General features: G+C 34.4%; 1 protein-coding gene across 30 annotated transcripts in view; it reads right to left on the reverse strand.

Moving 5' to 3' along the window:
• Window positions 1–12,298, reverse strand: part of Arpp21 (cAMP regulated phosphoprotein 21) — a 153,186-nt gene that overhangs the window by 65,117 nt on the left and 75,771 nt on the right. For 15 of the 30 annotated variants that reach the window (XM_019208248.2, XM_019208245.2, XM_019208249.2 and 12 more), the window contains 3 exons: window positions 8,887–8,924; window positions 7,047–7,106; window positions 2,373–2,605 (listed from right to left, as the gene is read on the reverse strand). In XM_019208248.2, the coding sequence (XP_019063793.1) occupies window positions 2,373–2,605; window positions 7,047–7,106; window positions 8,887–8,924 (331 nt within the window). The remainder of the gene's footprint in view (window positions 1–2,372; window positions 2,606–7,046; window positions 7,107–8,886; window positions 8,925–12,298) is intronic. The other 15 variants (XM_010629667.2, XM_010629665.2, XM_033757126.1 and 12 more) reach the window with 5 other exon arrangements.

Consider the following 12,298-nt stretch of genomic DNA (forward strand, 5'->3'; position numbering starts at 1 on the left):
GGCACCATCTACATTTATGGACATGTGCTGGGTATCTGGCGGGCAGCCCGGGGCCTCATGAGAATGGGCTTCTATGTTTAGAGCTCAGTAATATGCTTTTTACTAAAATGTAGGAAAGCATGTTCCTGACATGGAAAAAGTGCCATTATTATCTATTTAAAGGTAGAACCTGTGTAATTAGAGAACAGTAACTCAAATGTCACACTCCACACTTCGTTACTGAAAGGTTTAAAAAAAGAGTTTGCAATTTTAGTGTGAACAATGAGGTTAAAAAAAAAAAAAGGAAACTTGTGCTGTTCTGAACCTCCATGACAATAAAACTGACAGCTTTACTTCATAAAACCATCTTGGGAAATTGTAAGTTTGTTTTGACATCTTACCTTGATCTCCTTAAAAAAAAAATTTTTTTTTACCTTGCCATACCTGCACCTTGACAAGCTTTCAAATGGAGACACTTAAATTAAAAGATAAAAAATGTCTGAAGCACTTACAATCTGTAATCATTCTTCAAAGAACATGGCATTTTAGCGTTCTTGAAGTGTTTTAAATGTTTCCAAAGAGTTTTGCTTTGGAAGTGATTGGAGGTTGGTGCATAGAAATTGATGATTGATTTTAAAATCTTAAGAGCTCTTTTGGTGTGCTGGAATTTTTAAGTGTACCATTTAAAGTACTTGGTTTCTGCATTTTAAGATTTAAAACTATTTAACCTTTCTTAGTTTACAAGAGTTCAAGAGCACCACAGTGGATTTTCTTGACTTCAGCTGCTGCAATAGTGGGACATGAGAGCAATTAATTAGTAAGAAATCAAGGACTCAACAGTTGGTGAATAAAATTCATAGGAAGAGAGCATAAGCCCACCTGAATCTTTGCAAGGAGCACTATTATAAAAACATACTAGTGGCTGTGACTAAATGCTATTAATTTTCTTCCTATGTAGGAAAACATAAGATAATTTCTTTGGAGGAATTTGTCAACAACATAATTATGTTAAACTATCAGCATAATGACACCGACGTTGCAGATCCTCCTCCTGTTGCCCCAGCATGAGCGTGAAGGCTGATTGGGAAAGTATTCACAGTCCAGATCAGCAGATATCTAAATGGCAAGGGGTTCTCCATGTACCACGTCCTCACTCCCCGGGCCCACTTAGCTCCTGCTCCAGGCCCTTCGCTTTTACATTTCCACCTAAATCCTGACTGAGGTCACATCACTAAAGCACAACTCTCGAACCTCTACCTAGTGGGAGTCAGGGTATCTGCTTTTCTGAGTCAAAACAAAGCATTGTGCTTCTATTAGGTTAAAATTTGTTCAACTTAATGGTTCTCCTAGATCTCACCATTCCTCATTACTCACCTCCTAAGGATGCTCTGCACTAACTTAAATTACCTATCTCAGAACATCACTATTTACTTGAGGGGGGTGGACAGAAAAAAAAAGACATGCACTCAGCAACCTGAAAACTCCAAACTTCTCAGAGACCCCTTTTCTTTGTCTGCAAAGCAGAGATGAAAAACTCAATTGGGAACAATGAAAATGAATGAGAACTAGTGTTTCTTGGGTGAGTATACTTTGCCTACATTATTCAAATTGTTTTGTATATATTGAGGCATTTAGTTTTCATAATAATCTTACAAACTGGTACTATTATTTCCAGATCTCAAATGAGGAAACAGGTACATGTACGCTAAAGAACATGCCCAGGATCATACTAAGGGCATGCTAATACAAGAAGTGAATCTGTTAATATTATAGTTACTTTAAGAATAGTTGTAAGGACTAAGTCATAGCACTAAATTAAAAAAATACTATAATGGAAATAAAGTATTTATAAATAGGGAAGGGAGGAGGGGTTGAAGGGAGGGCAGGGGTAAGGAGAAAAAATGAGAACCAAGACCTGTCATGTAAAGGTACAAGATCCCAATGATGAATGTAACTGTACTGTCTATCTAAAATGTACCAATAAAATCAATGAGAAAAAAACTAATTTCTGTTAAATAGTTGCAATATGCAAGTGCCACAGTAATCATCTTTACAAAAGTGATCTAATTTAAATTTAAATTTAAATAATATTTATGACAGAACTTAAGAAACTTCTGTAAGTACAATCTTGTAGAATTAAATTAGTTATGTGAACATGTCTACTGAGATGCATTGAAATAACATAGGCAAAGAGACTGAAGATTAGAGAGATTAATAATTTGATATAGGCATATGACTAAAAAGAGGCATAATTTAATTTAATTTCCTATAATGTGATGTGATGCAATTAATAACATTGTTATTAGTTAACTGCAAGCCAGAGAGAATGGTAACCACATGGTTTGAGCAGAAACTAGAAAATACCAAAGGACATAAACCCATTCAGTACTAACTACCTGTTTTAGACAGCTTCCCGGCACTTCTGGTACTGGATGTGCTGTCACCCCTGGTCAGCACCGTGATGCCCCCAAAACTTGCTGTCTTGGTCATAGTGGGCTTCAGATTGCGGTGGGAGCTATCAGAGTCTGTGCTGCTCCAGGCCCTCTGATGGTCAGACCATTTGAGTTCATTCTCTGAGCTGCTCTGTCGACTCCCAGACGTTCTCCCTGAGCCATCTCTGTTGCCCCTGGAACATGGTTACCAGAAAGATGCACAGAGACAGAGTTACAGTTCATGAATGGGGTGGGAAAGCACAGAGTGAGGCCCTTCTTGGAAGAGTCAACTCCATGAGACCATTCTTATCAACCTCTTTAATTAAACTGCCTTGTGCCCCCACAAACAGTATCACAAATGCTTCGGTGATGTAAAGACAGATAACACAGCACACAGAACACACACAGCACAAACAGAAAAACCAAACCTAAGAATGTCACATGATCCTTCTGCCAGGGAAGGAGAAACAACTAGAAGAACATGGTATACAATAGAATTGTTAACTTCTCTTGCAGAGAAAATAGGGGGATAAGTTCTCCTGATTCAAAATAACAATTAATTAATATTCAGAAGCTGAAATGATTTTAAAAGTAATTCCAACTAACAAAGAAAAATTGCTTTCACTTTAGCATTAAATAATTGGCCTGGAAGAGTGCACACAAGATCAGAGAAGCTACTTATTAATTCACTTTTCTATTTGATTATATATTTCTGAGTTCACCAAGGCTTTGATAGACAGTATAAATTACAGAAGTCATTCTATTTAACCATAGTAAGAATTTTGTTCAGTGAATTTAAACTTCATAGTTAGGGGAATCAGCCTTGTAATCCTTTCCACATAGGAAAACGTGTGAAAATAATAGTGCTGACACTATATATACCTAGAGTGAAACTTTCCAAAGGGATCAATGGAAATACCCAATACCAAAAACCTTTTTAATGAAAGAATAGATTTGTTCAAAATTCAAATAGAAAAAGAGCGAATGTCATCCTGGAAGTGATCTGATAGCTGGAAGTGAATTTTGAAGACTCCAGTGTACCTTTAAGGAATATGCAAAATTGCATGGATTGTATGAGGAAATTGGATGAAACTTATATTTTAATTGGTTTCAAATCTGTTTAAGGAGTAATGTCATTAATATTTCCAAAGATTTTTCTGCAGATGTAAAAAAGTATCATTAAAATATCCTAAAGGGTTTCATGAATTATAAACAAGTGCAGGAGATTTAAATCCTGGGCAATTAAGTATAGCTCCTAATTTTATACCAGTATGTACTGTGACATAAATTCAAGTCTTAAATCTCATAAAAGTGTTCAAGGGCACTGTTCAACATATTCTTTTAAAAATAATAATGTGTTATTGAGATGTTAGAATTATGCACATCTGATTGAAATACCAACAAATTATACAGAATGTACACAGAACTTTCACATTTTCCTTCATCTTTACTTACTGAACTTTTTCTTTTATTTCAAGAAACTTCAGAAGGTTAATGATTCAAGAGATAATAAAAATGAAGTTCTTTATCTGTGATAGGAGCTTTGTAAAGCAAAGGCAGGAAGTGAAACAAAACTCGCCAAACAAAAAGCACTTTCAAAGGAAACATTGGTTATAAATAGTCATTTTTCTGCCGTCTTGCATAATGTTTTTATATACTCTGTTCCCAGTTCCTCGGAGATGGCTGGTTCAGAAGAAATTAGGCTGTTCGGAGGAAGTCCCCTCAGCAACAGCCAGGTGACTTTAGTCCTTACACTGTGGTATGGCTTGTGTGTGATGTCCCCTCAAAGCCTCATGTAGTATTAGGGGGAGCTTTTTCAGAGGTGGCTCATTCTAGAGTGTGTGATGCTGGGATTGAGTCATGGTGCAATGCTAAACTCACAGCTCTAGGATTAAGGGAGTGCTACTTGCCCTAAATAGTATGCACAAAATAAAGGGGGCAGAAAAATGCCATTAAGCTCTTTTGCTGCTTTTTGCTGCATGGACTGTTGTTCCTCTGCCACTCTGCCTTGGAGGAGCTGATTATGGCCTGAAGCCTCTATGAAGTGTAAACCAAATAAACCTTTCCCCCTTTAACTTTGGGTGCTGGGTATTTTCTCTCAGCAAGGATAGAAAAGTAACTAATACATAGGCCTTTGAAATGAAAGAAAGCCGTGAGAGATGGGGTGTAGGAGATCACCTTTTGAAAGGCTTGGTATTTCGTTTCTGATTGTCTTTCCATGTTCACATTCACCTTCATTCTTCTCCTGTAGTTCTAATTTTGTTGATTTATCTTTGGCAAAATCTGGCTAAATCATTATTTAGTAACTGAGAATGTGACAATAGTCCCATTTGTAGGTTATTTGGAATATTTATTACAGAAAAACCTAGCTTACAGATTCGGAGGTTTACTTAACTTCAACATGTAGGATGCATCAGAATAAAGCTCAATGCGGTGGGAGGTGATCCTTTGTCCCCATCACTAATTCTGCTTAATTATTCCTCTCACTATCGACCCTGAACCTCCATGGGAAGAATCCAGAATTCTACTTGTTAGTGTGGCTGAGAATTTCTTTGAAAAAGTGGTGACAATCACTCTTGCTGAGTACCAGATCCTGTGTTGTAGTCTACTCCCTTCATCCCAGTAGAGGAATTTCTAGAGAAGTGGGAAAAATTCCTCTAGACTTGCAACGTCTCATGATGGATAAAGCAACCTAAGATTTTCTTAGGTCTTTTATTTCTAGGCCTGGGATTTAGCTCAGTGGTGCCATCACTTGCCTTGGAAGTGCAAGGTCTTGAGTTCAATCCCCAGTACAATAAAAAAAAAAAAAAAAAAAAAAAATCTACTTCTACTCAACTCCAAGATCTTTGCATTTTAAAAACAAAGATTTAAATTGCTGCTTCACGGAGTTACCATTAATGGTATTCAAAATACATATCAATTCTATTTTACAATTTAGCATTATTTACACATCAAAATATTTCATAATTCTTTAGCAGATTATTCAACCAACAATTGTTGATTGAAGTACGGAATTGAATTCCAAATCAATTTGTATATGGGATCACAGACTTCATAAAAAAACACACCCACAGTTGCCCTCCCATTCCTGGTCCCAAGTTCAGTCCTGGTTCCCTCCTACTAAAATCCAGGAAAACAATGGTAATGGAAGATATGGCCTTTGGAAGTGGACCTTTTGTAGGTAACTGGAATTTGACCTCAGAATGGTCACAAAGTACATGCTCCAAGTTCTGTTCCTGTGCCAATTGCCAACTAATTGTATTTATTTTCCTTCATTTCTGCATGCTGAATTATTATTATTATTATTATTATTATTATTATCCAAGTAAAGTGTGATGTGCACATTGAATTGTCCTCAAAATTGTGTAGCTGGCTTCTTGTTAAGTTAGCTTCTTGAGTCTCTACGATTGGTGATTTTGGTGAGTGGTGGAATACATACTTAGGATGGTTAACCTAAGTAAATGGTAGGTGTTCAGAGGGGCAGTTTGGGGCTATGTAAATCTCACTGACTTCTGGAGTTCAAGGATCCGTATTTTATCTACATGAGCCTAGGCAAAGTAGATCATAGTGTGTGATCTAGGGTGGAATGATACATTTTATTATTTTTTTCCTCTGTTTTTTCAAGAGATAATACAAAGTTATCAGAAATAATGAAATGTGAAAGACAAATTAAATTATCTAATGACCCATGAGGACGGTATTAAGACTATATAGTACAACCTGTAAAAATAAAGGAAGTTACAAAATAAGAACCTGGTTTTTGTTTCTTGTCAAAGTACAAGCTATAATTTTAGATAAAGCTCTAAATTTAGGTTTACTGCAAAAGATATTTTCTAAGAACACAATTTGTCCAAATTTCTTTGTATTTTCTTTCTTCTAAAATGGAAGTTTTGTTTTTTATTTTACCTTTCTTATAACAGATAAATCCTAATATTCACAAATGCATTAACACATTTAGATATAGTATATCTGTAGGACTGAGTATCCTTTTCCGCAGTATTGGATGCTAGAAAGACATTTAACAAATTTAACAAATGGTGAGAAAATGGTTCCTCTGCTTTCATGGAGCTTTTAGTTGAATAGAAAACTTAAATTTTTTTCATCTTTTCCCCTTATACCACACAGATCTTGATTTAAGTAGTTGATTGTAATTAAAAGGAATATCATAACTTCCTTTAGAAATAAAACCTGTGACGGAAAACAATGCTGCTTGAAATATTGTGATGGACAGTAGTGATCTAAAAATCAGCTGTCCATATACAATCATCACTCATTTATTTTCACTGATTTTTAAATTGGGAATATATATCCAAGTGCAAACTTGCATAGAAATTTTAGCTCAGTGTCAATGAGCAGAGTTGGTTTGAGGATGTCCCATCAGTGTACTGTCAGAGTTAGCCTTGGAAAACAAAATCAGAGGAAGATCCCGGAGGAACTATGTACAAAGTGACAGTCTTCTCTCGAATCGCACATTGTCTGATGTGACACCGCACTAGCCGTGTAACAAACTCTACAAAGAGAACCGAACAAACTTTATTTCATGAACAGAAATATTTTACACTAATACACTTATATTTAACACTGATTCTATCACGTATTCTGAAAACACAGTTTAAAAAAGTAAACCATACCAACCGAAACAGCTGTCTTTTCTTATAGGTCTCATTGCATATGTTATTGTCTTCCAAGAGCCTACTGGAAATGAAAAACATGACTTTTATGATATGAAACCTAAGAATACCAAGGGCCTCATGTTAAATGGATGTGTACTCAACTATAGAACACCTTTTCTTGTAAATCAGTCCCAAGTAATTATGTTTATTTGGCCAGTGTTGTATTCGGCATAATAAATTGATGGCTATATGGCAGGAGTAAAATCCCTGTCCTAGGATCAAAGCACTAATGGTAAATAAGGAGCAAAAGAAGAAAGAGCAAATGAAAGAAATTAGGAAGAGCAGAATACAAAAAATGGATATAGATATGATATTTAATCAAATACATTAGTTGTGCTTTTTTTATGGCAACACTAAAGTTATGTTTTCATTATTTATTCTTGGTGAAATATTGACCTTCCAGAGTGGAAGTATCCAGGAAACATTTTTATAGGGGAGTCATTCAATTTGAAGTTTGATTCTTGGGACCATCAAGAATTTTTCATACATTCAGTGTATATATCTGGCAAATTATTGTAATATTGATTTTAATCTAATTTGAATATATGGAACATTTAAATCTAAATGAATAGAATTAGAAAGTAAGTAGAAAAACATGATTGTTAGAACGTTAGGTAATGAAATTTCCCACTAAAGAACTTTAAGCGTTCACATACTTTTTTTTGGTATGGGTATAGAATTTTGTAGTGCTTTAGAATCATCACCAAGATGTTAATACCCATGGATTCATTTTAATGTATATAGGGACTATCAGCCAAAATGTGTGTGAATTTTGAAGTTGTTTTTAAATTTTTCCTATGGACTTGTAATTTCACTTCAGCTTCTAAAAGAAGCTACTCTCTTGAAGCATTTAGTTATTTGTACATTTCGAACTGCTAAATAGAAATGATGAATTTTTCTCAGAACTGACATTGAATCAGTCTCTATTTGAATCAGTTTTATAGAGACCCTCATTAAGCAGACACCTGAAATAAAATTAGCTACCTCTTTTATTTATGAATACCATATTTCTAAACCAAGTTGCTGAATCTGATACTTGTTAAATGTGATTAGTTCAATTAACACGAATTCCTTAATTTGTCCTGATTATCTGCAATCAAATAAATGGGACATTTAATACCTATGACAGTTTAGAGCCATTTTAAAAAGGTATGTATAAAGTTTGAAAAATATCTGTTCTTATCCCAAAGACAGTCTATAAATTTCATAACCATTTTGTTTTGCAATTACTTCCCTCCACTAATAAGCAAGGTTCACAGCCAAATCTGGTTTACATAAGAGTTTCATTTTAACCTTTTATGAAGAGTAGCAGATTGTTAAGAATGAGAAATTTAAAGTAATATTATTTTAGTATTATTTGTATTGTTATGTACAATTATAGACACAAGAAGTGACTAATAATACCAAACTTTAAGTACTTTTAGCAGCCTGTGCAATAAGCCAGTGAAACAACAAATTCCTGTGTGGTTTCGACATCTCACCATTTTAATGCTGAACAAAGGTAACAGGAATTTCACCTTTGGAAGAACCAGAAACTGAAACTTTAAATAAAGAAAATACCTCAGTCTCTGTTTGAAAGTGATGGAGAGAACTTTTTCCCCAAATTAAATACTTTTTAGACATGTTAAATAACACACATGTGTGAAATATATATATGTGTGTGTATGCATAGATATATGTATTTACTTATACATATATTCAAGCACATACTTATATATGTGATATAGATGTATATGGAAATATACAGGACACACATGACAGATTGTTCCTCTAACAACACGTGAAAGTAAATTTCATTTTACCTGTTTTCCACAAAAAGGCTTTCCTGGGAGCAAACTGACTGAAAAATAGAAAAAAGCATTGTATCAGACGTTCTGGATATGCTGAAGAATCCAAAATCCATGCCTGATTTTAAAACTACTTAGAAAGATATGTACAAAAAAACGGAAATTTAAAAAAAGAAAAAAATAGGTTAGAGTTAGAAGAATAAGCAATTCTCATGCAGCAATGGGGCGGTTTTCCATCAGGACTCCTCCAGTTTTAAACAGAATAGACCCTGTGGCGCATCATGGTCAGAAGAGAAATGTAATGGGACTGCTGGAGAAATGTATCCCTGTACTTGAGTGAGTGGTTTTCTCTGGAGCTGTGGAGGTACAGCCACCAACAAAAGCCAATGGTGCAGGTTCACATCTGAGCAGAGCATGCAAACTTGACAGGATCCACTGAGGAAAAGTGTAAAGCCACACTTCTTTAATTACTCCCTGGTAACAATAAATTCTCATGAAAGAAAGAAATCGACTCCAACTTTCTCAGAATTGAAGAAATGTTATCAATTATCAATCTTAATTAAGAGGGAAGGACAGAAGACACGTTTTGACAAAATGAAGCTAATTAGAGAAAATGTCAAGCTCCATCTTATATTTTTTAGTTTTTCACATACAAAGCTAACGATGTTTTTCTTTTACTTTTGTTCATTCTTTTGTTTTTCTCCAATCTGTTTTGCTGTTAGTGGTTTTGTCCCTTGTGATACTGGGGATTGAACCCCAGATCCTTACATTGAGCTATATACGCAATCTCCCTTATTTTTATTTCCTTATTAATTTTTTAGATAGAATACTTCTAAGTCACTCAATTGCCCAGGCTGGACTTGAACTTGCAACTCTCTTGCCTCAACCTCCGAGAGTTCCGGGAATACAGGCCAATGCCACTATTCCTGGTTTCCAATCTGACATTTCATACACAATATAGGGAAGATGGAATTCAATTACCATTACATGTTGAGGAAAGGTGGATTAAAATTTTAAACAAACAGAAAAAGTCTAAGTCTAAACAGAACGTCGTGCTGTGGTGATAAAATATAGTCATTGCGTTTAGGAAGTAACACAAGACCATTTTGCAAAGTATTAAATTTATATAAATATATATGTACCATATTATCTGTAATTTTTCTAAATGATGAATAAACGATATTCTAAAGGATAAATAAAAATTTAACAGGTCCATTATAAGAAAAAATAAAAATGAAAAAGTATTAATGACATTTCAGTAATTCTTGAACTAAACGATGCATCTAATGTGACTACTTCTCAGAGAGATAAGCAGATACTGTGTTCTCTTTTCATTTTGCTTCAGAAATTATTCCTCCCACTAAGCCAAAGGGCTAGATTTATAAGAGGTATTTTCCTCACTGGTCTGAGCATTTCACTCAAGGCATCTCTAGAATCATCTCTATTTGAATCTTTCTATATTTGCACAGCACCCCAAATCTCAAGTGTTCAAAAACCTTGTTTAATGAAAAAAAAACAAAAAAACAAAAACCCAGCCAATTAAAAGACAAACCTTTCAGAAGATAACTTTTCCAAAATGGGAAACTTGGAAGGGAAGCAGATATAAACGTATATATGTAAAAGGATGTACCATCATCATTGTTTTTTTAAAGATCTCCTTATAGCAAACCAAGTATCTTATCCTCTTTATTTCTTTTATTTTGGTTTTACTACTAGCTGGAGTCAAGTCAAAGAATGGAAAAACAGTGAAGTAGTTTCAAATACACCTTACAAGGTCAATGCTTTGCTATTTCTCAGCTCTTGTAGTTGAAAAAAAGTCAACTAAGTTCATAATGTTCCGATTAGGTTATGGGATTATTGAGGAGCTACATCTTTAAAGAAATTATCAAAGGCATACTGACCTCTTCAGACTTGTTAATCTAATAGCATTTGTGGAGAAATTAAGCATTTCAAACTCTTTGAATTAAAAAATAAGACACTGACAAGTTAAGGATGCTTCTCCCACAATTATATTTCAAATAATTTTGTATGATTTTTTGGGGAGTGATTTTTGCGGAAAGGTCCTTTAAAAGATCACCTCATCACCGTTTCACCACAGTTTCATAAATAAGATAGAGACATTTATGAGCTATGATTCAGTAGCTGATGAATATAAACTTTTTAAAAAGTAGTATTAATAACTTGTACACTTAATAGCAGAGAAAGATAAAATTGTCACAGTAATTAAGTGCAACATTCAAAGCTGTCACTTATATGAATTCCCAGATATAAAAGGCTCCCTTTTTTAAAGAAAGAAAAACGATCTTGCCTAATGGGTTGCAGAGTTCTCCCCCACGTCCCACCCCCAATGCTTGATTGCTCCACATGCCTTCCATCTTTTCTCCCAGAAGAGAGAACCCAGCACATGCTAGCAGGACCACAAGGGAGGTCCTTCCTGAGTCCCTCTTTAAGCAAATTACCTTCTTGGCAAACACACATTTCCCAACTGTGTTATTTCATCAGCCTATACCTCCCGAAGTTAGCAATACCACAAAGAATTAACCATAAAAGAAGCTTAAATTTTTGCCAAAGAAAAAGGGAACACCTTATATATTACTCACTAACATATTCACTTATCATTTGAGAACTAAATTCCTCTGTACTGTTATAACTAGTTAGTTCTCAATAATTTTTTTCTGATTTCAAGATACCAAAATTTTCAGACTCTGCTTGAAAGCTTTTTCTAGAAAATGACCAAAGCAATCTGCGTATTTTGATTGTGTGCACACACGGAAGACACAACTGCTCATATTCTCACACACTCATACACAAACCTTAGACAACAAGGTACATTTGGAAAATACTCAAACTCATTTCTAATTTTTTAAATAAATTTTACTTTTACTAAAGCATAAATATTAGGAAGTATTTCTTCTGAACTCTCCATTGTAACTTCAAGCAGCAAAAAACATATATTTACTTAATATTTAAATTGATTTGAATAACTTTACTTCTTAAATCATAGTTGATGGGAAAGCTGATTTTGTTGGTTCACATTTCAAATTATGAAGATATTAATGACTTGCTCAGAAAAAGATTAGCTTTCTGTAACATAGTTTCCTTATGCTGGATCCTTTGTATTTGTTTTATAATTCATTTAATACTCTTTAATTATTGTCTTATGCAAGAATAATCTCGTGTCTCAACAATTTAGGCAATAATAATGGTCATGTGGCAATTTGAAAATGCATAAATAAAAGTTCCCTAAAGTATGCTGTCATTATGTAAATGGTAATGAAAAATTCCTATTCTTTTATTTGAGAAAGTTTGTATTGCCATGTTACACCCTTGAGAGTATGCATTAATAAATAATATAGTAATAAAAATAGAATGGCCCCCCAAGTATTCTTGCCTATTCAAAGTCTTGTGTAAGACCTGCCATATTGTC

This window comes from Fukomys damarensis, unplaced genomic scaffold (genome assembly GCF_012274545.1).
Source record: "Fukomys damarensis isolate Sample0158 unplaced genomic scaffold, DMR_v1.0_HiC HiC_scaffold_28, whole genome shotgun sequence".
Classification (NCBI taxonomy): domain Eukaryota; kingdom Metazoa; phylum Chordata; class Mammalia; order Rodentia; family Bathyergidae; genus Fukomys; species Fukomys damarensis.